This window comes from Balaenoptera ricei, chromosome 1 (assembly GCF_028023285.1).
Source record: "Balaenoptera ricei isolate mBalRic1 chromosome 1, mBalRic1.hap2, whole genome shotgun sequence".
In the NCBI taxonomy this organism is placed as follows: domain Eukaryota; kingdom Metazoa; phylum Chordata; class Mammalia; order Artiodactyla; family Balaenopteridae; genus Balaenoptera; species Balaenoptera ricei.
This window is the reverse complement of record NC_082639.1, coordinates 2,202,746-2,225,696: the sequence shown is the minus strand read 5'-3', so window position 1 is coordinate 2,225,696 and position 22,951 is coordinate 2,202,746. Positions and strand designations below refer to the sequence as shown.

General features: G+C 54.8%; 2 protein-coding genes across 4 annotated transcripts; one reads left to right on the top strand and one right to left on the bottom strand.

The window, feature by feature from the left end:
• The first annotated feature begins 671 nt into the window (after positions 1–671).
• On the top strand, positions 672–17,652 carry WRAP73 (WD repeat containing, antisense to TP73). 2 transcript variants are annotated; one of them, XM_059903729.1, is made up of 12 exons: positions 674–793; positions 4,152–4,304; positions 4,818–4,934; positions 11,679–11,751; positions 13,025–13,128; positions 13,858–13,944; positions 14,241–14,375; positions 14,460–14,537; positions 15,641–15,746; positions 16,350–16,475; positions 16,865–17,056; positions 17,291–17,652. In XM_059903729.1, the coding sequence occupies exons 1-12, from the start codon at positions 725–727 to the stop codon at positions 17,431–17,433; spliced, it is 1,383 nt and encodes a 460-aa protein (XP_059759712.1). In that variant the 5' UTR covers positions 674–724; the 3' UTR covers positions 17,434–17,652. The 2 variants fall into 2 exon arrangements, with proteins under 2 accessions (XP_059759776.1, XP_059759712.1); XM_059903793.1 differs by lacking the exon at positions 15,641–15,746 and having other exon boundaries at positions 672–793; positions 16,382–16,475.
• Positions 17,653–18,256: 604 nt separating this feature from the next.
• On the bottom strand, positions 18,257–22,315 carry TPRG1L (tumor protein p63 regulated 1 like). Of its 2 annotated transcripts, none has more exons than XM_059903911.1 (5): positions 22,021–22,315; positions 21,825–21,919; positions 21,572–21,748; positions 20,590–20,743; positions 18,257–19,570 (listed from the first exon to the last, which is right to left on the bottom strand). In XM_059903911.1, the coding sequence occupies exons 1-5, from the start codon at positions 22,231–22,233 to the stop codon at positions 19,376–19,378; spliced, it is 834 nt and encodes a 277-aa protein (XP_059759894.1). In that variant the 5' UTR covers positions 22,234–22,315; the 3' UTR covers positions 18,257–19,375. The 2 variants fall into 2 exon arrangements, with proteins under 2 accessions (XP_059759894.1, XP_059759973.1); XM_059903990.1 differs by having other exon boundaries at positions 21,825–21,916.
• Positions 22,316–22,951: the final 636 nt, after the last annotated feature.

Here is a 22,951-nt window from a genome sequence, read left to right as displayed (position 1 = left end):
GGGTCCGAGCGCAGGTGCGCGCGTGAGATGGACAAGCGGGTGCGTGCGATCCACGCGCTCTCCGTGCGGAGCAAGCGTCAAATTCGTTCTCTCCTGGATCAGAGCAGCTCCTGAGCCTGAAGTGAGGGCCTTGCTGCAGGCATGGTTGCCGGAGACAAACAAAGAAAAACGAATACTTATTCATACTCCATGTATAAAATATACGTATTTTGCACTATATTATATATTCTACACACAAGCGCATGTTTATGTTTGAATACATTTACATATAAATATGTCTTTACATTAAATATAAATACATGAATATAAATAGACACACAGGACGCCAGTTAAATTTGAATTTCAGATAAGGGGGTAATTGTTTAGCATAAATACGTGCCATGTAGTATTTGGGAACATATTTATCCTAGAAAATGATTCGTTGTTTATATGAAATTCAGTTTAAGTGCAGTTTCTGCATTTTATCTGGCAACCCTAGCTGGAGGGGACCTCCCCACACCTGAGCACCGGCGGGAATCCCGGGTGGGACGAAACGCCGTGTCTCCTTTAAGGCGCGGCGGCGCGCGGGGCGCCGGGTGGAGAACTACAAGCCCCACAATGCTGCGCGTCCGCCCGGAGCCCTGACTGGCTGCGGCGCCCGCCCTCCGTCACTTCCGGCCGCGGAGGGGCGGTTGCGGCGGGCTGGGCGGGCTGAGTTTCGTGGGCGTGGGGTACAGCGGCCGCCATGAACTTCTCCGAGGTGTTCAAGCTTTCCAGCCTGCTCTGCAAGTTCTCCCCGGACGGCAAGTACCTGGTGAGCGGCCGCGGGGCCTGGGCCGAGGGTGGGCCCTCCGCGGGGAGGCGCCTGTCCTTACCGGGAGGCGGGGACCCAGGGAGCGGAGAGCGGGGCGGGCGCCGGGCCCGGATGGAGGGAGCTCGAGGGTCTGCAGGTGTGGGCCCCGGGCAGGTGCTGCAGACAGGCGACCCTGGGAAGGGGACCTGGGGAGATGCTGCAGCCTGGGAACCCAGGAAGCCGCCTGCTGCCTGCACCTGGGTTTCCATCTGTTAAAGGCAGGTAAAAGCAATGCTGCTTTCACAAATTTGAGGACACAGGAGATATCGGATCGTTGTTGTTAGTTTGTCACAAAAGGCAGGTATATAGTCCTGTTGGCTGTAAACTGGTGCAGTGGTGCAGCTGCTTGTCCCCTTTCCCAGCCGTCTTCACCTGTCTCTACTACATGCCAGATGAATGATTTTGATAACTAGCATTCTATGCCCAGATAAAGAGAGTTGTCCGCACTCCTGAGATTTGAGCTGCTGATTCCATGGGTGGCAGAATGCTTCTGACATCACTGAGCTGTCTTGTACATGAAAGTTAAGTTTTGAAATATACCAACGTGACCCGTGTATATCCTCAGAATCTTAGGGTGAGGGCATGTGGTGGGTGAGGGATAATTGGCATTGGAAAGACATTAAGAAGAAAAATTATGCTTTATAAAAAGTGTACTTAGTTTCATTAATTAGTAACTCATGCTTCCTGATTCTTTTTTCAGTTCGAGCTTTGTTAACATTCCTTTCATCCTTATCTAGTTCTTTGAGGATGGATGTACATGTTTGCCTTCTTCATGAAGGTTTTATTCTAAATCACATAATGTGGCATTCATCTCCAAAATACAAAATGTCTTTAGCTTAAATGGCACCCCAAAAACCTTGGTATATTCAAAATACTCCCTCATACGTTAGGGTATCCCCCCCCTTTGGCCATTTATGAAAATTCTAGTGAATTATAAAGAGAGAGATTATATTTTCTCATTTAATTTTGGTACTTTTTTGGTTTTTACACCAAAATAATCAGATATTTCTGATTTAAATATCGTGAGCAGTAGGCAGTAATATTACTGGAACCATGTTCTTCAAAGCTCTATCCTAGGTGCTGGAAAAAGTAGGGCCATGTTGCCATTTTTAATATCTTGCAACAGATTTGATATGGTTTTTCCAAGTGTTGCTACAAACATTCCATTTTGTAAGGAGTTTATTGTAACTGATCACAGCTTTCAAAGCTACAATATGAAAAAATAGGCACGGGGCACATAGTATTTCTAATCTGCAATCCCTCCCCCACTCTCCTTTTCCCATGCAGAACTCATGTGGCTTTTTTTTTTTTTTTTTTTTTTTTTTTTGGCTGTGTTGGGTCTTCGTTGCTGTGTGCCGGCTTTTCTCTAGTTGCAGCGAGCGGGGGCTACTCTTCATTGCGGTGCACGGGCTTCTCATTGCAGCAGCTTCTCTTGTTGCGGAGCACGGGCTCTAGCCGTGCGGGCTTCAGTAGTTGTGGCACACGGGCTTCAGTAGTTGTGGCACACGGGCTTCAGTAGTTGTGGCTCGTGGTCTCTAGAGCGCAGGCTCAGTATTTGTGGCACACGGGCTTAGTTGCTCTGTGGCATGTGGGATCTTCCCAGACCAGGGCTCGAACCCGTGTCCCCTGCATTGGCAGACGGATTCTTAACCACTGCACCACCAGGGAAGTCCCTCTTGTGGCTTTTTTTTAATGGAAGTTTAGAAAACAAAAATCCAATAATCCAGTTTGACCTTGATAAATACAAAAATGAAGCAATTAACATTTAAAAGTCAGTTCTTGATTTTTGAACTGTGAGGTACTCTCCTATTAGCAGATACGTTTACTCAATCATAGAAATTATTTGCTTGGATTTGGATATTATTAACAAATATGGACATAAAGTAACTATTTTTAAGAAAACTGTATTAACACTTAAACTTTTCAGAGTCAGGATTAAGAATAAGTTAATGTGGGTGTGTAAGAAACCCCCCCCCCCAGCCCTTCTTCCTATGAGTCCCACACGACTGCCACACTCAACACTTCTGACACATCTGGTCACCAGCTGTGTGGCGTTTTTTCCCCACACCAAGCAGTGCTCCGCCACGCCAGCTGGGTGTCCTACAGTTTGACTGAATTCTGACACTGTCTACCTGGAGAGAGCACCAGGTCCCACAGGTTAGGGGCTCAGTCCCACGAGACTGCTTCCTCCCCCTTCAGACGCCAATTGCAAGTCCAGGTTGTCACCTGTGCTTCTGACCAACTGGCTATAGGTCAGAGGTTCCATGATGTCCTCTTTGGGTTCCATTAATTTGCTAGAGTGACTCACAGCACTGAGAGAAACACGTTTACCAGTTTATTAAAGGATATGGTAAAGGACACAGATGAGCAGCCAGATGAAGAGATACACAGGGTGAGGCCCGGGGGGTCCTGAGTGCAGGAGCTTCTGTCCCTGTGAATTTGGGGGGCGTCACCCTCCGTGTCTGGTTGTGCTCACCCCCCTGGAAGCTCTGAACCCCGTATTATTGGGATTTTACGGAGGCCCATCACATGGGCCTGAGCCATCATTAACTCCATTTTTAGCCCTTTTTGCTGAAGAGAAAGGGGGCTGGGGCTGAAAATTCCAAGCTTCTAATCTTGGCTTGGTCTTCCGGGTGACAGCCCCATCCAGGAGCCCACCCAGAGTTGCCTCTCTAGAACAAATGACGCTCCTGTCACCCAGGAAATTGCAAGGGTTTCATTCAGGAGCCCTGTGTCAGGACCTGGGGGCAGAGACCAATATGTCTTTTCTGTTCTCTCATCACAGGTAAATGAGCATTCATGAAGCGTCCTTACACATGCAGAATTTCAAACCTGTATATTGACTTTCTGTTGCTTAGGCTCCAAGTCAGACATTGAACAGAAGGGAACTGCGTTTCTGGGGTCGTTCTCACCAGCAGCCCTGAGCCTCCCTGCTCACTCCTTACAGATTGTCTGCAGGTGATAAAAGCGGAGAGGATTTGGTTGTTTACAGATGAGCCTTTCCCCAGTGCTGTTTCCTGCTTCAGTGTTAGTCGGACAGTGAAGAAAGTAGAAAGTGACTCCAGTAGAGAGTTTTAAAATAATACTTTCTCCGGGGATTTAACAGTTTGGGCACCTGGTTTGTACCTTTCAGTTTTATCTTCCGTTAACTCATCTTTGTTGAGAACGGGCTGTCCACGGGATGAGCACGAGGCCATCTAGGCCGAAAGCGTGTGTGGAGGGAGCGGAGGAGGCAGCCCCTGGCAGGAGCGCCGCACTGCCGCCCCGAGAGGACCCTCCTCCAGAGCCCACACTGCCCGCCTCTCTCCTCCCTTTCCAGGCTTCCTGCGTCCAGTACCGGTTAGTGGTCCGGGATGCGAACACCCTCCAGATCCGCCAGCTGTACACGTGCCTGGACCAGATCCAGCACATCGAGTGGTCGGCCGACTCGCTCTTCATCCTGTGTGCCCTCTACAAGCGGGGGCTGGTGCAGGTTTGCGGCCCGAGGCTCGGACGCCCCCCGTACCGGAGCGTAGCCCCCGCGAAGGGCCTCGTCCTGTGCCCTGCCGGTCTGGAAGAAGAGGCAGCACAGCTCAAAGGCCATTTTCTTTTAAAATTGTAATAGTTCGCTCATAGTTTAAGTACTTTTAAGATAAGAAGACACTTAAGTGTCCTTGATCTGTAACCAAGTTAATTCAGTAACAGGCAGTGTTCAGAGGGCAGCCCAGCAACTCGCTCGTCCTGTGTGGGAGCACTGAGATGTGTTTTGTTGTAGACCCCAAACCTAACTAAGTGAGGCCTCAGGGACAGCAGAGGGGTGAACCCTTCGAAGCACGACAACACGCTGTCACCGAGAAGCGTGGCTTACCTCTGTGGTGCAACCCAGGCCCAGCCCTTCATGCTGGAAGGTTCCGAGGGCTCGCCCGTGTTTGCCTCCGCACAACTCTTGGCCGGTTGTCTTCAGGCCTACGTAGCGCACTGACTCGTCTCTCTCTTGTGACTGTAGGTGTGGTCTTTGGAGCAGCCAGAGTGGCACTGCAAAATAGACGAGGGTTCGGCAGGGCTGGTGGCTTCCTGCTGGAGCCCCGATGGGCGCCACATCCTCAACACGACGGAATTCCACGTGAGTGCGACGCCCCGAATGCCCCCTCCTCCTGAATCGCTTGGGAGCGTTAGAGTGGGTGGTTTGGGGGGAAGGGTATACGTCGTAAGTGGTCAGAGCATTATAAGCCCATGAGTGTTGTTATGTAATCTTTTTGCCCAGCTTTTTTTTTTTTTTTTTTTTAAAGGCTAATTTGATATTGTCATTAATTCTTTTTTTTTTTTTTAATTTTTATTTATTTATTTATTTATTTTTGGCTGCGTTGGGCCTTCGTTTCCACACGAGGGCCTTCTCCAGTTGCGGCAAGCGGGGGCCACTCCTCATCGCGGTGCGCGGGCCCCTCACCACCACGGCCCCTCCCGTTGCGGAGCACAGGCTCCAGACGCGCAGGCTCAGCAATTTTGGCTCACGGGCCCAGCCGCTCCATGGCATGTGGGATCTTCCCAGACCAGGGCTCGAACCCGTGTCCCCCGCACTGGCAGGCAGACTCCCAACCACTGCGCCACCAGGGAAGCCCCTTGCCCAGTTTTAATGAAAGGATTTTTATAAAAGAACAGCTTAAATTACATTTTTAAGGATTTAAACAGGTTCTTTTTTTTTTTATTTTACTTTTGGCTGTGTTGGGTCTTCGTTTCTGTGCGAGGGCTTTCTCCAGTTGCGGCAAGCGGGGGCCACTCTTCATCACGGTGCGCAGGCCTCTCACTATCGTGGCCTCTCTTGTTGCGGGGCACAGGCTCCAGACGCGCAGGCTCAATAGTTGTGGCTCACGGGCCTAGTTGCTCCGCGGCATGTGGGATCTTCCCAGACCAGGGCTCGAACCCATGTCCCCTGCATTAGCAGGCGGATTCTCAACCACTGCGCCACCAGGGAAGCCCCTAAACAGGTTCTTTGATTCAACAATTGAAAATGAACTTCAGTATGAACAAATTTACATCTTCCCCTCAAGACATCTGATCTGTGTGTTTCTAACCTCGTCATTCATTTCCTCTTCAAGCCTTGGGCTTACTTGGGACATGGGGCCCTGGGCAGGAGCTCTGAGTGTGAAGAACATTTGAAATCTGACGGTAAATCAGAGATAGCTCGGGTGGTGTGAACGCATCTCGTCAGTGTGTCACATTAGGGGATCAGGGAAGGCTGGGGTGGTGTGAACACATCTCGTCATTATATTGAATTTGATGTCTGCCAGTTTAGGCCATTGGGGAGGGAGACAGCAAGTGAAGGGGGCTGGTTTCTCCGTGTTATACACATTGACATTTTACAGGGCTGTTGGAGAGAACTTGAGCTGTTCATATAGCCTCATCTAAAAGGCTTCATGCTTATAATTCTTCGGGCCTAAATCCAGCCCCCAGACGGGCACCTGTCAGTGTGAAAGAGAAACCGTGCTCCTTGGACAAGGTTCAGTGACAGGCAGCGTGTGCGCTGCCGTGAGGCCTGAGGACGGAGCACTCACGACTGCAGGGTGTCTGTGGGCCCCACCTCAGCCCGCGGGGCCCCTCGCTCTGCATTGTGCATTAAGCATGTCCTTACTTACCATAAGGTCTTATCCGTGTGTGCGCGTGTGTGTGTGTGCAGACACCATACACTGTGGTGTGCGTTTGTCTAAAGTTTGCTTAAATGAAGTCATACTCTGTGTTCTGTTGTGGTTCTTTCTTCCCCCGCGATAGCGTTTTTGAGATTCATCCACGTTGAGGGTTTGACTGCTTCTTTCAGTCCTTGTAGGGAAAGTCATGCCACGGTTTAAGCAGCCAGCCTGCCGGTGCTGGGCACTGGAGCTGTCGCGGTCCATGCTGCAGGCAATGGATGGTGGGCGTCTGCTCGGCCCGTACCCAGGCGTTCTCTCGCGGACGTTTGGGGAGGGGAGGTCGCCTGGTTGTAGGAGATGCGGTTTGATCAGGATGTTAAATGGATGCCAGTCCAGCAGAACCGCAGTGGTACTGCACTGTGGTTTGCATTTTCATTTCTCTAAGCATTGGTGACGTTGAGTTTCCATATCTTATTTTATACACACCCATGCACACACTTCATTTAAATATGTGTTTCAGGTTCACGTGGAGTTTATAATGGTGGTGTCAGGAGTGAATCCGTTTTTATCTGTTCCCAACAGGATTTGTTAAGAAGTCCGTCTTTACCACCTGTGTCGAGAACTGAATTTCTTTACACTGACGTGATCGGTTCCGGTTTTCCATTCTGTGCCATCGTCGGCCCGTTTCACTCCTGTGTTACAGGATGTTAACATGTGACGGGGCTGGGCCCTCCTCGCTGCCTCTGCTCTGCCAGGTTTTCTCATGTGTTTTTGAGGCTCTGTTACTAGAACTGTTACAAGTTTCATGGTGAATTGAGCCTTTTATTATAATAAACTGTTCTTCACATCTCGTAGATTTTTCTGTTCTGCAGTGTGTTTTGTCAGATGTTGGCATCAAATGCCATCCTTCCTTGGTTAGGGGTTTCAGGGTATATCTTTTTCATCCTTTTACTTTCAGCCTTTCCGTATCCTTAAATTTTAGTATGTATGTTTAAATAGCCTGTGGTTGGCTTAAAAAAATAAACTCAGACCGGAAAACTTTTTCTTCTATCTCAATAAAGCCCATTGGAACTATTATGCACGGCAACACTGACCCACTTTAAGCGTGTGGACCGTGAGCTGGGACACGCAGCCGCCGCCCCGGCGGGGATGGAGCGTGCTTACACCACCCAGTGGGCACCTCCCGCCCTCCCGCCATCCTGCTGCCCACCTCTGGCCTGCTTCCTGTCGCTCCTGGTTTACGGTTCAGATTCCACGTGAGAGGGGCCACGTGGCTCGCAGAGTTTTGTGTTTGGCTTCCATCACTCGGCCTCATGCTCTTCTTGAAATTTGTCCGCGTCTGTGGGCATCAGGTCCGGTTTCTCGGAGCTGAGTGGTGTCCCCGTGCGGATTCCCCACCCTGTGTGTGTATCACCCACTGGCCGCTGGAGCTGTCGTGAATATCCTCACACGGGCTGTCTGCGGACGCGGGTTTTTCTTTCTCTCGGGTAAAAACCTGGAGAGCGGGGTGCCGGGAGGTGTACGTTCACAGCTTAAGAAACCGCGGACCCTTTCCTGCGGTAGCCGTGCTGTGTAGCACCCCCCCCAGCGGTGCAGGAGGTCGTCCCGTGGCCTCACCGACGCCGCGCGCCCCAGCCTCTTCTGCCAAGCAGTCTGCTGTGTGCTGGTGTTTCCTTGTGGGTTTTCTTGGTGATTTCCGTATGACTAATGATGTTAAGCGTCTTTTGTGTGCCCATCATCCTGTAACTCTTGTCTGTTCATATCGTCTGTCCGTTTCTTTATTAGGCCGTGTGTCCTTTTGTTGAGCTGTAAGGTTCTGGTTACAAGTTCTTTGTCAGATACACGTTTAGTAAATATTCTCTCCCGGTCTCTGGCTTGCTTTTTCATTTTGTTAACAGTTTCTTTTGAAGAGCAGTCTTTCATTTTGACAGGGTCTAATGGATCAATTTTTTCTTTTATCATTTGTGCACTTTGTGTCTAAAGAAATCCCTGCCCAACCCAAGATCACAGAGTTTCTTCTGTTTTCTTTTAGAAGTTTTATGATGTTAGCTCCTAAGTTTAGATGTGTGATTTGTCTTGAATTTCTGTCCTTTCCCCACTTTGCACCTTTGTCAGAAATCAGTTGCCTGTAGGTATGTGGGTCTGTTTCTGGACTCTGTCTTGTTCCATTGATCTTTTAGTCTGTCTCTGTGCCAATACCACACGCTCCGGATCACTAAAGCTTAATAGTAGGTCTGGAAACCAAAATCAGTGTGTTTTCCAATTTTGTCCTTTTTAAAAGTCGTTTTGGCCATTCTGGGTCTTTAGTATTTCCGTATCAATTTTGGAATAAATTAGTCAATTTCTAAAAAAAAAAAAGTTGTGCTACGATTTTAAAATTGAGATTGCATTGAATATGTAGACCAATTTGGGGATAATTGCCATCTTAACAATACTGAGTCTTTGGATCCATGAACATAGGATACTTTTCATTTTTTTAAGTCTTTAAAATTTTTTTCTAAGCAATATTTTCATTGTACAGATCTTGTACATATTTTACAAAATTTATTCCAAAGTTTTAAATTTTGTTGTATCAGCTCTTGACTCTGCTTCAGCCCAGGGGAAGAGCCGAGGGTGCTCAGGCAGGTGTACGTGTGTAAACCTGGAGGGGTTCGACCTCTGAACGCAGTCCCACTTCTCACAGGAGAGGGGAGCCGCACATCCACACTGATAAAGAACTCGGTGCGCTGCTGTCAGCTTGCTGTGTTTCTTGAGTTAATTTTCCGAACAATCTCTGAGTTGGAAAAGGTCATTTTAAGTATTTTTGCTTAAGTACTGGAATTTTCCCGGTCACCGGCAGCAGCGACGAAGTAATAAAAATGTACTTATTTTTTACGTCAAGACAACTAGAAAGTGTTGTGGAAAAGGAGATGAGCTAAGGAACTCTTTCTCCAAAGTGACTGTTCTCTGGCGAGATGAGCGTTTCAGTTCACCCTTAAATGTGGCAACGCCTGAAAGCACAGCCCAGCCCAGAGGGGGGTCCTGCTGAAGGGCCGACACCTTGGAAGGACCCTTGGTGGTGACGATGATGCCATGGGACCAGACCTGAAATCCCAGGTCAAGGCCCCCTGGCCTCCGCTTTCCCGCAGCAGGATGTGTGGGTGGGCACAGAAGCGGGCCTGCTCGGCCGGCCCTCAGGGAGCCTGCCCTTCAGCCACCTCTGACCTGTCCCCCTGCGCTCTCCCCTCCTGCGGTGCTGCCACCTTCCTCGAGCTTACGGAGGGGAAGCGGGTGTTTATCTGCCTCTTTCTTTCTCACTGGATTTGTTAAGGTTACACACAGTTGGGTTTCTTTTAACGGTTTTCGATGGGGGATGGCGGGGGATGGCGGGTAAAAATCAGGCTTAAGTGCTTTGTGTCTTTTCTGCCTTTAACAGAGAAGTGTGGATGGGGCAGGGGATGGGGGGCTCCCAGCCAGGAGCGCCCTGGGCCTTCCCTCCTCTCCCTCGCTCACCTGGAGGACAGGTGTTCCAGGCCAGATGGCGCCGGCTGTGCGTGTCCAGGTGGATTTAACACCCAGACCTGCTGGGCTGGGAAGGGTGTGCCTTTCCACCCTCCTTGGCCTCTGAGAGCAGGAGGTTTTACAGGGAACAAGCCTGTCCTCAGGGTGAGCCTCGCTCCTGGGCCGTGCCACGTCTGCACGCCCTGGTACCTTTTCCTTAGACGGACAAGCGCTTTACCTTGAGTACAGCCCAGAGGTGCCGCCAACCCTGCAGCTTGTCTGCATCCCTTGTCTCCCCTAAATGCCGCGTGAGCTTTTCACAGAGGCAGTTCAGGACATCAGATTCTTTTCTTTCCTAAGAGACAATGTGGAGAAAATGCAGTTAATTCATTTTTTAAACCTCCTAAGCTAAAAAAGAAAAAGGGCCTAGCTTGCAGGAATCACACTGGTACAGAAACGCGGGGCCCTGCGTTTTACTTCATGTGAAGTCCTACAGTTTTTAAAGCTATGCTTATTTGTTGAAAGCAGTTTTCCAGCCCGTGTTCCTTACCTCACAGCCACGCCTGGTAAACACAGCCTCGTCCGTGTCCACTGGCCTGGGGGCTGTGGGAGCTGGAGGTGGCAGGGCGCCCAGTTCCCCTCCCTGACGGCCGATGGGAAGGGTGTGGACGTGCTTTTCCGAAACAAACATTTGGAAACTCCGGTCAAGGGTGATTGTTCACGTTGAGGCTCCGAGGGAGTCTGGGGCGGCTCCGGCAGCCCTCCACGTGCCTGGGTGCAGGGGGGCCTCGCCTGCTCACAGGGCCGGGGTGACAGTGCAGAGGCTCTGGGTCCCCCCCCCCCACCGACCCCGAGTGCAGCTCCCCGAGCCCAGGCGTCCATCCCTGGCGCACTCGCTGGTCCCTCACTGACACGTCTGCTTCCGGCCGTTTTGCAACAGCCCGGGCAGCTGTCGCTACCCGCGCGATGTGCCCGCAGTGGGTCCCCCAGAAATCCTCCGCAGAGGCCTCCGTGCGGGCAGTCGGGCCACTTACCGTCCCTGCCGGCCCGGGGCTGCCCGGTGAGGCAGAGCCGCTCGCCCCTTCATCTGGTTCAGGAGACCGAGGAGCGCCCTGTGTGGCTTCCCTCCTAAACGTGTTTCTCTAAGTAGCATTTTTAGGTTTATTATTACGTGAAAACTGTGACTCTAGCATCCCCCCACCCTTATCCGCAGGGGATGCCTTCCAGGACCCCACGGATACCTGAAACCCCCTACAGCACTGAACCCTCTATGTGCTGCTGTTTCCTATACGGATGTGCCTGTGATAAAACTTATAAATTAGGCCGAAAAGGAGGGATGACTGCACTTTGAACTAAAACGCACTTATATTTAACTTTGTGTCACTCAGATAATATTGTCACAAAATGAAAGCCAAGCACAAGGAGCATTAAGCTGAACAAACATGGGACTTCCCTGGTGGTCCAGTGGTGGTTAGGACGCGGCGCTTTCACTGCCGTGGCCCGGGTTCCATACCTGGTCGGGGAACTGAGATCCCACAAGCCGCGCGGCGCGGCGAAAAAAAATTTAAATTTAACAATCGTAAAATGTGAGTTTGACACACTTCTTTAGACAGAAAACACCACAGGACTGCTGATGCGGGTACTTCTGCGGGGAATCTCTTGCTTGGGTGCTGACGATCTGGTTTAAGACTTGGAATGGTCTCTCCAAAGACACTAACTACATGCTGTTCCCTTTCTCTTTTCCCTCCCCTTGCCGCTGGCAGCTGCGGATAACCGTCTGGTCCTTGTGCACAAAGTCCGTGTCCTACATCAAATACCCTAAGGCTTGTCAGCAGGGTGAGTCGGCCAGAGGTGCTCAGAAGCCATTTCTCTGTCGCAGTTTGGGGTTTGGGGACCTTTTTTCCCTGGAAAATTTCAAACACAGGCAAGAGCCGCCTCAGCCGTGTGTCAGCTCGTAGCCAGTCTTTTTTCTCTATACCCGCCCCCCCCCCCCGCCCCCAGATTATTTTAAAAGTACATCCCAGACCTCCTAGTGAGTCCTTCATCTGTGACTATTCCCACCTGTGTCTCCAGGGCTTCTCCTTTACGTGATGTCAGCGACTAACCAGGGTACTGTCCTTTAGGGCGTCAAAGAAGAAGGACTTACGCGTAAACCCTTTAACATCTGCTGCCGGACCGGGCGCTCAGGTCCCTCCAGTTCATGTCAGCCTTGCACCCCCACCTCACACGCCAGATTCTGAACAGAATCCTCCACTGACTTAACTCTGTGAGGCCTGGAGTGGGGAAATGGCGACTGTCATGCCTGGGCATCACCGAGGAGGGCCAGGGGCACGTGTCCTCTGTGCTGGCGGGGATTCCACCCCCGAGGGTTTAGCTGGACCCGAGAGCCAGTCGGGCGCCCCACTCTCTTGAGTCCTGAAGTTACATGATGGTCTTTCAGTTAAGAAACAGAAGGAAGCGGTACATAATTTGAATGATTTTTCCATTTTTTCTCTTGCTGTCAGCTGTTTGAACCTCACATGTGAATGGTGTGCAATTGTACACTTATTTTTTATTTTTATAGTTTGGATATTAGTGTCTCTCCAGATGACACACACACTTCTTGGTGGAAATGACAGCTCTGTCATTTAGGTGGTCTTTTGACCCATGAGGTATGAAATGTGGCTGCAGGCTCAGTTCGCTAATACGGACCCAGAAAGTACAGTCTAGTTGCAGCCAGATTCTTACCTTGAATTGACTTCTTCCAAATTGAAATTCAAAAGTAAAAATAGGAAATGTCATGACAAGCCTGCTCTGAACCAGCTGAGTTTCCTGCAGTTAATTTTCTAAGAACACAACACTCCGTAGGGCACCGCACTTCCCAGTAATGTTCTGGGGCTCACTGGGGCTCAGGTCACTGTGTGTCTCTCGCAGGTTCTCTGCAGGTCAGAAGTCTGAGCAGGGGTGTGGAGACCCTGCCCTGTGCAGACACGCACTCCCCACCGCGGACGCCGCGCTCTGTGTGCCACGTCCCCCTTGTCACACCTCTGCTTTCTCTTTCTCATTCTAACTTGAAAACCACTGCTGCGATCCGCTTCTCGATCCCGGGACCTTTCACTCTTCTCGGCAGGAATAACCTTTACCAGGGACGGCCGCTACCTGGCGCTGGCCGAGAGGCGGGACTGCAAAGACTACGTGAGCATCTTGGTCTGCAGCGACTGGCAGCTCCTGCGGGTGAGACGTGTCCCCACCTGGCAGCGGAGCGACCCTGGGGAGGGTGGGGAGGGGAGAAGCGCGTTGTCTGAGGTTCCAGGGCGTCTTCCGCGTGGTATGGAGCAGTGTGATTCCACATTCCCAAAGGCCGGGCGCTGCCTGTAACCACGTGGCGCGCACACCGGCAGGCGTTCGTAGCACGTGGTGAGACGGCGCGTGCTCGCGGTGTGTTCACGGTTAACAGGCCGCCAGGTTGGTGCCACCTCCCTTCCTGTTGGTTCCGTGGTATTTGCATGCGTGTGGCTGCCTCAGGCGGAGGAGTGAGCTGGAGTTTAACACTGACCACGTGCCTGCGCGGGGCAGGAGGCCACGGACACAGACGCACAGGGCCGGGCAGGACCCCCGGATGCCGTCAGACGGAGGCCTCCTTGACGGGGCAGGGGTGTCCTGGGGGGGTCTTGCCTGGGCTGGTCCTAAAGGCACAAGACTCAGCCAGGCAAGAAGGGGTACGGGCGCGGGGCGGACGGAGGCCTGAGCCACATCGCAGCCACGTGTGCCCGGCCTGGAACCTCCCCAGCGCTCAGGCCGGACGTCACAGCAGGAGGACACGGTTGTACACGTTTCTGTCCGTGGCTAGATGAGGAAGTTAAATGCTGAATGTGTTAACACATCAGTTATAAAATAAACGTTCGTGTATCTGTTGAAGAAAACATTTTCAATTTCATCTCTCCCCCCGCCCGCCTCGGCAAGCACTTTGACACGGACACGCAGGACCTGGCCGGGATTGAGTGGGCCCCCAACGGCTGCGTGCTGGCCGCCTGGGACTCCTGCCTGGAGGTAGACAGCCCCCTCGGGGCCCTTTCTGCTCTAAGCGCCGTTGCCAGTATTTCTCTCACGGGCTCCGAACGCCGAGAGCCTTAACTGCCTCTTTTAGATGTCGAGCTGAGGAGCTTCTGTTGGCTCCCGGTTTCCCCTTTCCCGCAGTGTTATCACTTTGCTCCTCTAGTTATGGTCCCGCGTCCCCATTTCCTGCCGCCGTCGGGGAGGGCAGTGTCCCCGCCCCGAGTCTCACTCCCTCCTGAGTGGCTGCCTTACCCGCTCCGGGTTCAGTAACAATTTCAGTGTCTCGGCAGTACAAGATCCTGCTCTACTCCCTGGACGGCCGGCTCCTGTCTACGTTCTGTGCTTACGAGTGGTCCCTGGGCATCAAGTCCGTGGCCTGGAGCCCCAGCAGTCAGTTCCTGGCAGTCGGGAGCTACGACGGAAAGGTGGGAGGTCGTCCTCGGGGTGAAGCCCACGGCCAGTGCCCCAGCAGTGGCTCTGACCACGTGGTTTCCACCCCCCCGCCACAGGTGCGGATTCTTAACCACGTAACTTGGAAAATGATCACAGAATTCGGGCATCCCGCAACCATTAATAATCCCAAAATAGTAAGTCTGGAAGCACGTTTCTGTTTGAGCAATATTTGGGGAAGGGGGGTCGAAAACTGCTTTTTCACTTTCCGTTATTTATGGCAATACAGGTACTTACATCCCCATAACCTTCTGATACTGTAACATTTCAAACGTCAGACTTGCCCAGAGGCCTTTGTTTCTCCTGCCACGTTCCCAGAGGGTCCAAAGCGGTGTCCTTCCCCTCCGCAGCCCCCAGCCCCCAGCCCCACCCCCACCCCCGCGGCTCGCTCTGGGACCAGCTCCTGCTCTGTGCTGTGAACAGGGTCCCCTGCCTGCGGGCGCCAAGCATCTGCTGGGCCACCCACTGTGCTCTGGGCCAGTCGGAGAAGAGCAGGCAGACCCTTGCCCCATGGAGTCTGGGCCGGGGCTGGGAGGGCTGGTGTCTTCCCCGGATGGGTAGGAAGGCTGCCTGCCAAGGGGTCCTGGGGCAGACACAGGGAGGAGGTGATGCAGGGTTTGGGGAGGAGCAATTCGGGCAGTAGGAACAGGCACAGGAGTGCAAAGGTCCTGAGGTGGGAACAAGCATCCATTTATTCAGCAGGCGCCGGTCTGGGTGCTGGGAGACCTTAGGGACCCGGAGAGACACCCCGCCTTGGGGGGGACAGCAGGGACGGGGACAGACACCCCGCCTCGCGGGGGACAGCAGGACTGGGGGCAGACACCCTAGTGAGTTGTCTGCTGGTGAGGGACCTAAGATGGGTGAGTGGTGAGGAGAGAAGCAGCCGTGGGGCTGCCGTACAGCCGCGAGCCGGTGGCGGTCCTGACGCCGGCAGGGAGTGGAGGGCCTGCTGGGGCTGCAGCAACAGGACTGGAAGGCGGCCGGGTCGGGTGGGGCTGCCCCGGGCCTCGCAGGGTTCGCTGGGGGTCCTTCCACCCCACGGCCGGTGCGGTCTGAGGTGTCGGGCCGCTCGCCCTTCCCGTCAGGCCTCCGGTGACGCACGCCGCCTCGCTCCTGGCCCGTGTGTCACCTGTCCCCACTGAAGTGCTGGCCCGCGGGTGAGACCTCGTGGAGGGTGCCCAGGAGGGCGCGGTGAGCGGGGCCGCGGCTGCACGTCCTGCCCGGGCCGTCTGTCTTCCAGGTGGTGTACAAGGAGGCCGAGAAGAGCCCGCCACTGGTGCTGGGCCGCCTGGCCTTCCCTCCGCCCAGAGCAGCGGCCGGGCCCCTGTCCTCCACGGAGAGCAAATGTGAGCAGCTGGGCCCGGGGTGGGGGCCTTTCTCTTCCTCCCCTTTCCTTTCCTTTCACTATGAAAAAAAAAGAGTCCTCTGGGTCCAGGGAGATTCCAGGTGTTCCTTGTTTTCTCTCAAATCCTCTCCTGTGATGCCTGGTAGCCAGCGTCTCTCTTAGCTGTGAGCCAGCAGGCCGCCTGGCCGCTGGCTCTGTTGACTGAATACAAGCCCTGGGAATCCTAATTTGACGGCTGGTCCTCTGAGGGCGACTTTTTAATGAACAGTGACTTCCTTGGGTGAGCAGGGCCCTCAAGAGGCTCAGGGAGATGCCGCAGCTGTGTCGGGGACCTGGGACGTTACTCGTCCGTAAAATGGCGTCATTAGGGCGTCAGAGGAGCCGCTGGGATGGCCACCAGGCCCTGCAGTGGCGACAGGCCCGTCACAGCTCCGGAAACACGGCCTCGCAGGGGAGGGCGCGAGGACAGGCCTTGTGCGCCACGGCCAGGTTCCCCCCGAGCCCCGTTCTTGCTCCTCGCCCCGCGGGGGGTCGTGGGCAGGACCGCAGACCGCAGGCCTCGCCCCGCGGGGAGGCTCAGGGTGCTCTCTCTTTTGACGCCCAGACGAGGTCGCCTCGGTGCCGGTCTCCTTACAGACTCTGAAGCCTGCCCCCGACAGAGCCAACCCCAGGATCGGCATTGGGGCGCTGGCCTTCAGTCCTGACAGCTGCTTCCTGGCGACGAGGAGTGGTCAGTGGCCCGTGCACGTGTGTGTGCTGTCCCCTCCCCGCTCCCTCGGGGCCGGGCAGTCGAATGGCTTGAAAGGAGAGTCGGGGCGCGGGTCTCCCGCACGTGCTTCCTCCCGTCCTGCTGCGGAAGCGTCTCGGGTCACTGGGCCCATCGGAGCAGCAGCCGCCCAGCCGCTGCACCTCAGGCCCTGGCCTCTGCTCCCTCTGTGTCCGTTTGGGAAAGAGCGGGGCGCAGGCCGACAGGACTCCCGTGTGCGCCAAGCAGCCTCGGGGAGGGCCCTCCCCCACCGAGGCCCCAGGCAGCGTCCGTCCTCAGGCGTGAGCGGCACGGGGGCTCGAGCAGGGGAGCAAGGGGGTGACCGCGGGCCTGTTCACGTCTTCCTTCCTCAGACAGCGTCCCCACCGCCGTCTGGATCTGGGACATCCAGAAGCTGAGGCTGCTCGCGGCGCTGGAGCAGCTGTCCGCCGTGCGCTGCTTCCAGTGGGACCCGCGGCAGGCCCGGCTGGCCATCTGCACGGGGGGCAGCAAGGTGTACCTGTGGTCGCCGGCGGGCTGCGTGTCGGTGCAGGTGCCCGGGGAAGGTGAGCGCGAGCAGGGACGCGAGCAAACGCGGCCTCGAGCAGAAGGTGAAAGCCCTTCTCGGGAGGCACCTTCCCATAAACCTCAGGGCCGCCGGGTGTGCGCACTTGACTTGGGCCCGCGGCTTTTAGCATCCCAGGCCAGGGGGAGCCTTCCCACCCGCTGAACTCTGGGGCTCCAGCTGGGTCACCCTGGAACGCTGGCCTCTCCTGCTCTAACCTCCTGGCTTCCTCCAGGTGACTTCCAGGTGCTCTCCCTGTGCTGGCACCTGAGTGGGGACTCCCTGGCCCTCCTCAGCAAGGACCACTTCTGCCTGTGCTTCCTGGAGACGGAGCAGGGGGTCGGCACAGCCTTCGGGCAGAGGGGTGACCACACGTAGGACCCGTGCATGATCAGGCCCACGTGGCTCAAGGTGGGAGACCTCGGCTTGTGTCGGCCGCGGGAAAGGAGCAGAGCTTCTTGGTGCAGGGTCTCCCACTGGGGTGGCCCGGAGGAAATGCTTTGCTTCCATTTTTCTATAGGCAAAGCATTTTTGTTAATATGTATGGTATAAAACTAATTTTTGTTACTTAAAATAAATATTTGCTAATTCATAAAATGTCTCGTGCTTACTTTCTTCAAAGGTTTAGGTCACGGGAAGGTTTTCTAGGTCAGTTTTAAGTTTGGGGCTCACTGTCTTAGGGAAAGTAACTGTGCCCCAAGCGGCCAGTCCCCCTCACACAAGACCCGCCCTGCTCGGGGCCTCCATTCTGTCACCGAACGCTTTGGAGAGCGGCCTGCGGGTCCCGTGGGGCCTGTTCTGGAGCAGGAGGGGAGCCCCGAGCACCCGGGGTGGGGTTGTACCTCCAAGGGAGGCTGGCGCTGCAGGTCCTGGGGCGGCTGGGTCAAGGTCGGCTCCCCGCAGGGACCGTCCGCTCTGGCTGTCCACCTGGAACAATCCGGGTGCTTCGGGAAGGCGGCCAGGGCTGAGAAGGCCGGTGGGGGAACGAGGGTTTGTCACCCTAGGTAGAGGCTGGACAGTGCACACCGCTCCCTGGGGGCCGTGAGGGGAGCGAGGGGTACAGAACCCTCACTGCGCACAGCGAGGGGCTCAAAACCAGCGCAGAGAGCAGCTCACGCTCTAAGACTCTCTCACTGCACAGGACGCTTTCTTGATGGCTGCACCTATCTTAATAACTTTAAGAAAGGAATGACACCCACTGTTTTAATGTTTTAACTCAGATTTTAAGTGTCTTTACTACAAGACCGAAAGCAAAGGCTCAGGACCCAGGCGGAGTTGTGAGGCAGCCTTTCGATGTGGACAGGCCCCCGCATCCGAATCACGGCCATGCTGACCACAGCCACGCCAGAGTCAGAAATGAGGAGGGGGAACCGGCGGGCCAGCAGTTAAATCACCAACAGACGCTCCCAGGCAGGCCGCTCAGCCGTGGACGGGAACGACGACTTCCCCCGGGCTGGTGTCCAGGGCCGAGCTGCGTCAGGAGACTCTGACGGGGTTCCTTTTCAAAAGTGCACTCTTTACGAGCAAACTAGGCAATTCCCTTTTTAAATATGAATATGACAATACAAACTTAACAGAGTTGATAAAATTGTGTGCAAAGAACTTATCAATGTGACTTTCTCAGACTAATGACGTGTCTTAAAATGATTTTCTGTAAACCTTTTTGGGCCTGGGAAAGATGCCATAAGTATTATTAACACAATATAGATGAATTTTAGAAAAAGTGTGACTTTAGGCCGAACACATATTTCCACAAAAGCCAGTGTCTGCTCAGGAGCTGACAAGGCAGACCTTCTCTTGATGAGCTCGTGCCTGCTGGCTTCTTTCAAATTAGCTTTAAGAAAGTGGATTAAATCTCCAAATACAAATTTGGACACCCACTGTAAACAACCACAGGCACTGAGTCTCGGGTACCTCCCTGGATGTAGCAATCTATGTAGCTGCGGTGCTGACAGGGCTATTCCACTGGAATCACGCAACGTTTATTATTAACATGCTCCAGGGCTGGGGTGGGAGGGACCACAGGAAGCCGGATGGAGACCCCAGCGGGGGGACACGGAAACTGAGGTTCTAGGAAGCAGATACCGGCCAGGACGGTGACAGCAAGATTCATTCTGCTTTGTCTGGAGCTCACGTGACCAGATGCCCAGTATCCAGCTAAAGTATACGGTCCATCTGACTATGCTAATCGTGCCCAGACCCCTACAGGTAAGGGGCTCGGACCCTGCCAGCGGCAGTGGAGCTGGCCAGAGACCTACCGCCCCCAGGGTCCCTTCGGCCTGGCTCTCCCAGGGAAGAGACCGGCGTGCACATGTGGCGTCTAGAAGCCGATTTTGCCTCTGGTCATGGAATAGCCCAGCTTAGCCTCGTTGTTGATGAAGGACATCAGCCCCACATAGGTCTCGATGAGGAGGGGGCACTCCAAGACCAGCACGCCACCAGCCTGGCCCGGCAGAGGACTCTCCTTCTGGGCTTTTTTGACAGCTTGGATTAACAGAGCTTTGAAGCCATCCAACTGTAAAGAGATAAGACAGGGAGCTTGATCAGATGATCCCCCGTGCGTCTGTGTCAGCCCGTCCCCACCCTGGAGAGATGCCCACCCAGACGCATCCGGCGGCCCTTGGGCTCATCTCCGCGTCACTCTACAAGCGTCACACCTCACCTCTGCGCTCACCTGTGACTGACCACAGCCAGTCCTCACGGGCCTCGCTCTGCCGGTCGACGTGGCTTTGCCGTAGTGACCCACCTACTCCTCCCCACCACCCACCAGGCGGTGAGCAGGCCAAGGTGCACAGCTGGCAAGTGGGGGGCCTGTTGCCAGTCCTGGACCCGGCTCTCACCATCCCAAGGCCTCCTCTCCTGCTGAGCACACAGACTGCCCAGCTCTACCATGGGCGGGGGTCACCTGCCACACCCTGAAGCCCTTCTGGGCCCTTCTCCAAGACAATCGCAGCCACAGAGGACCCCATCATAGAGCTACGCTGACCAGCAGCTGCTAACTACACAGCGCTATTCAGACGTAAGTTAACAAACTTTTAAAAACCAAAAGTTTATTTGGGGCTTCCTCAGTGGCGTAGTGGTTAAGAATCCGCCTGCCAATGCAGGGGACACGGGTTCGAGCCCTGGTCCGGGAAGATCCCACATGCCGTGGAGCAACTAAGCCCGTGCGCCACAACTACTGAGCCTGTGCTCTAGAGCCTGCGAACCGCAACTACTGAGCCCACATGCCACAACTACTGAAGCCTGCACGCCTAGAGCCCGTGCTCCGCAACAAAAGAAGCCACCGCGATGAGAAGCTCGCGCACCACGGTAAAGAGTAGCCCCAGCTCGCGGCAACTAGAGAAAGCCCACGCGCACCAATACAGCCAAAAAAAGAAAAAAATAATAAATGTATGGGAAAAAAAAAGTTTATTTTCTCTGTTTAGCCACTGTTCAAGTGCTCAGCAGCCCCATGTGGCCACCGTACTGGGCAGCACAGGCCTGGAACATTCCCGTCCCACTCGGCAGCGCTGCTGTTGCTGTCTGTGTTCTTACTTGGCACAGAGAGGCCGTCTTCTCGTCCACGCCGGCCATCGGGTGCTCTATGAATGTGGTGTACGGCACATTGGTGGACCAGGGGTTCCATCTGCTTATGAAGGACGGGCGGCTCTGCTTGTCCCACTGGATGCGAATCCCAAAACCTTCTCGCCTACCGAGTGGGAAGAAAGGGACCAGACCTCACACAGCAGGCCACGGCGCCCCCGAGCACCTGCTCAGTCGTGGGTGTGAGATTAAAAAGCTGTTCCACCGGTAAAGATGAGACTGATGACATTTCACAACAGTGAAGGACCCGTGGGGTTGGACAGGAATGGCGTGTCTAATAACGACAGCTTTCAGCACTTTAAAATATGACAAACTGAAAGCACTGTCTTAGTTGTGCTAACTAAACGAGTAATATTTTTGCAAGTTTAAATCCTTTTCCCTGAGCATCTTATTGTTGGTTAAAATTTTGAGCTTATCTTAGCTTCCTGAATTCCCTACCCAAATCTCTACATCAAAACTCTAAAATATACCGTTTAATTCAACTGAGTATACTGATGTCCAGGTTTCTCATATTTCAGAAACCTCCCTAACAAATGAAGATCAGCTCTTGAAAACTGGCCATTAAACGTTTCCAAATTTAACCTTCGGTAATATCTGCAAATCAAAGCAACACACTACCTTTTTCTTTTAAAAATTAACCACAACAGAGTTTGACATGATAGATGTAATCCTTTCTTGGCGGGAATAAAATGCTGAGTTTGGCTCTTATCTGAAGAATACCCACGTCGGGCCTATTTTAACATACCCTGAGTTCATTTTACTACAAGACTAAGAACTGTCTCTTGTGCCAGAATTCCTTCTAACGCACCCTGCTGGGCACAAGTCACCTGTCTCTACACTCTGTTGCTGCTGAAGCAAGACATTCACTGGAGGCTGGTTTCGGAAGGGCTGACTGGGAGGCCCTGGTGCCAGGCTCTCTGTTCAACACACTTACTTGTTGAGCGATTTCGGGGGAAACTGGAATTCTCCGTAGGAGATGGTGTCCACCGCGTTTAAGGCTACCCTGACCACCTGCTGGCACTGCAGGCTGATGAAGTCGTATTTGCAGATGAGCAGCGCCTGGTCAGTGATGAGCACCAGCCGCTCCTTTTCGTTGTTCCAGTGATCGACCCTGCGGGCGGCAGCGGTCACTTCGGCGCCCGGGGCGCACAGGTGCCCGGGCCCCTCCCCAGCGCGCACCCCCTTACTCGGTCAGCAGCCACACCCCCTGGATGTCGCCGTCCTCCACGGGCCGGACCACCACGCGGATCTCCTCCACCGCCTGCTCGATGGTGCCGGGCTGCTGGGAGCGTGCGGGGCGAGCCGGGGGCGGAAGTCACAGGTCACGCCCGCTCGCCCGCCCCGCCCACCCACGCCCTCTCCCGCCCCCGCTCCCAGCCTCACCCGGAACACGAAATACTCCTTGACGCGGGCGCGGCGCGTGGGGTCGTGGACATTGAGCGGCCACAGCGTCTGTCGCAGCGGAGTGCCAATTCCCGGCCGCCCCCCGCCGCAGCCGCCACCGACGCTGCCGCCCGGCCCGACTTCCTCGCCAGCCGCCAGCAGCGCCGTGGGGCTTGTGCCCGCCGAGTCCACCGAGTCCCGCAGCTGCAGCATCGCCGCGCCCGCCACCGAGCAACCCCGGACCGGACCCGACTCAGCCGCCACCGCCGCTACCGCCGCCGCCTACGCCGGGCCCTCGGCCCCGCCCCTGGGCCCGCTCCGCAATGAGGCCCGCCGCGATTGGCTCCGCCTCGCCAGCCCCGCCTCAGGCTCCGCCCTTCCCTCCCCCTCCGGCCCTCGCTATTGGATCGTCCCCAGCTGTCTTCCGCGATTGGTCCTGCCCGCCGCCGTTCACAATCGCTCCCGCCCTTCGCTGCGCCGGAAAAGCACGCCGCGCGCACGCCCACTTCCTATTTACACGTCCGGGAAGGGCGGGGCCCAGGCAGGTTGCCAAGGCGATGCGGAGGGCCCACGGGAGAGGGGAGTCAGGTGCCGAGCGCTCCTCCCCCGGTAAATCGGGTGCTCGCCCCACCCCCCGGGGTGCGGCGGGAGGCCGGGGACGTCCTGGATCCCCGACCTCCGGCACGACGTCCACGCCCATGTATTCAGCTTCGGCTGAAGTGTAGCGGACCTCCGGGATGGGACCCCGGCTCCTGCCCAGAGTGATCGCCCCCTGGACTGGGACTCCGCCCGGCCAGGGTGACCGCCCCCTGGATGCGGAACCCTGCCAGGGGAGACCACTTCCCTGGACGCACCTCCTGCTGCCCGGTGTGACCACGCCCCGGGCTAGCTCTCCCCGCAGAGTGTCAACATTGCACAGCAGGGGCAGCGC

What these genes read in the sequence shown, in the direction of transcription:
- TPRG1L (XM_059903911.1), bottom strand. Translation starts at nt 22,233, where the DNA reads ATGCTGCAGCTGCGGGACTCGGTGGACTCGGCGGGCACAAGCCCCACG. An exon ending in AGGAGTATTTCGTGTTCCGG is followed by an intron (nt 21,920 to 22,020) that starts GTGAGGCTGGGA and finishes GCACGCTCCCAG; the next exon opens with CAGCCCGGCACCATCGAGCA. An exon ending in AGACGGCCTCTCTGTGCCAA is followed by an intron (nt 19,571 to 20,589) that starts GTAAGAACACAG and finishes ATCTCTTTACAG; the next exon opens with TTGGATGGCTTCAAAGCTCT.
- WRAP73 (XM_059903729.1), top strand. Translation starts at nt 725, where the DNA reads ATGAACTTCTCCGAGGTGTTCAAGCTTTCCAGCCTGCTCTGCAAGTTC. An exon ending in CCTGGGACTCCTGCCTGGAG is followed by an intron (nt 13,945 to 14,240) that starts GTAGACAGCCCC and finishes GTGTCTCGGCAG; the next exon opens with TACAAGATCCTGCTCTACTC. An exon ending in GTCCTCCACGGAGAGCAAAT is followed by an intron (nt 15,747 to 16,349) that starts GTGAGCAGCTGG and finishes TTTGACGCCCAG; the next exon opens with ACGAGGTCGCCTCGGTGCCG.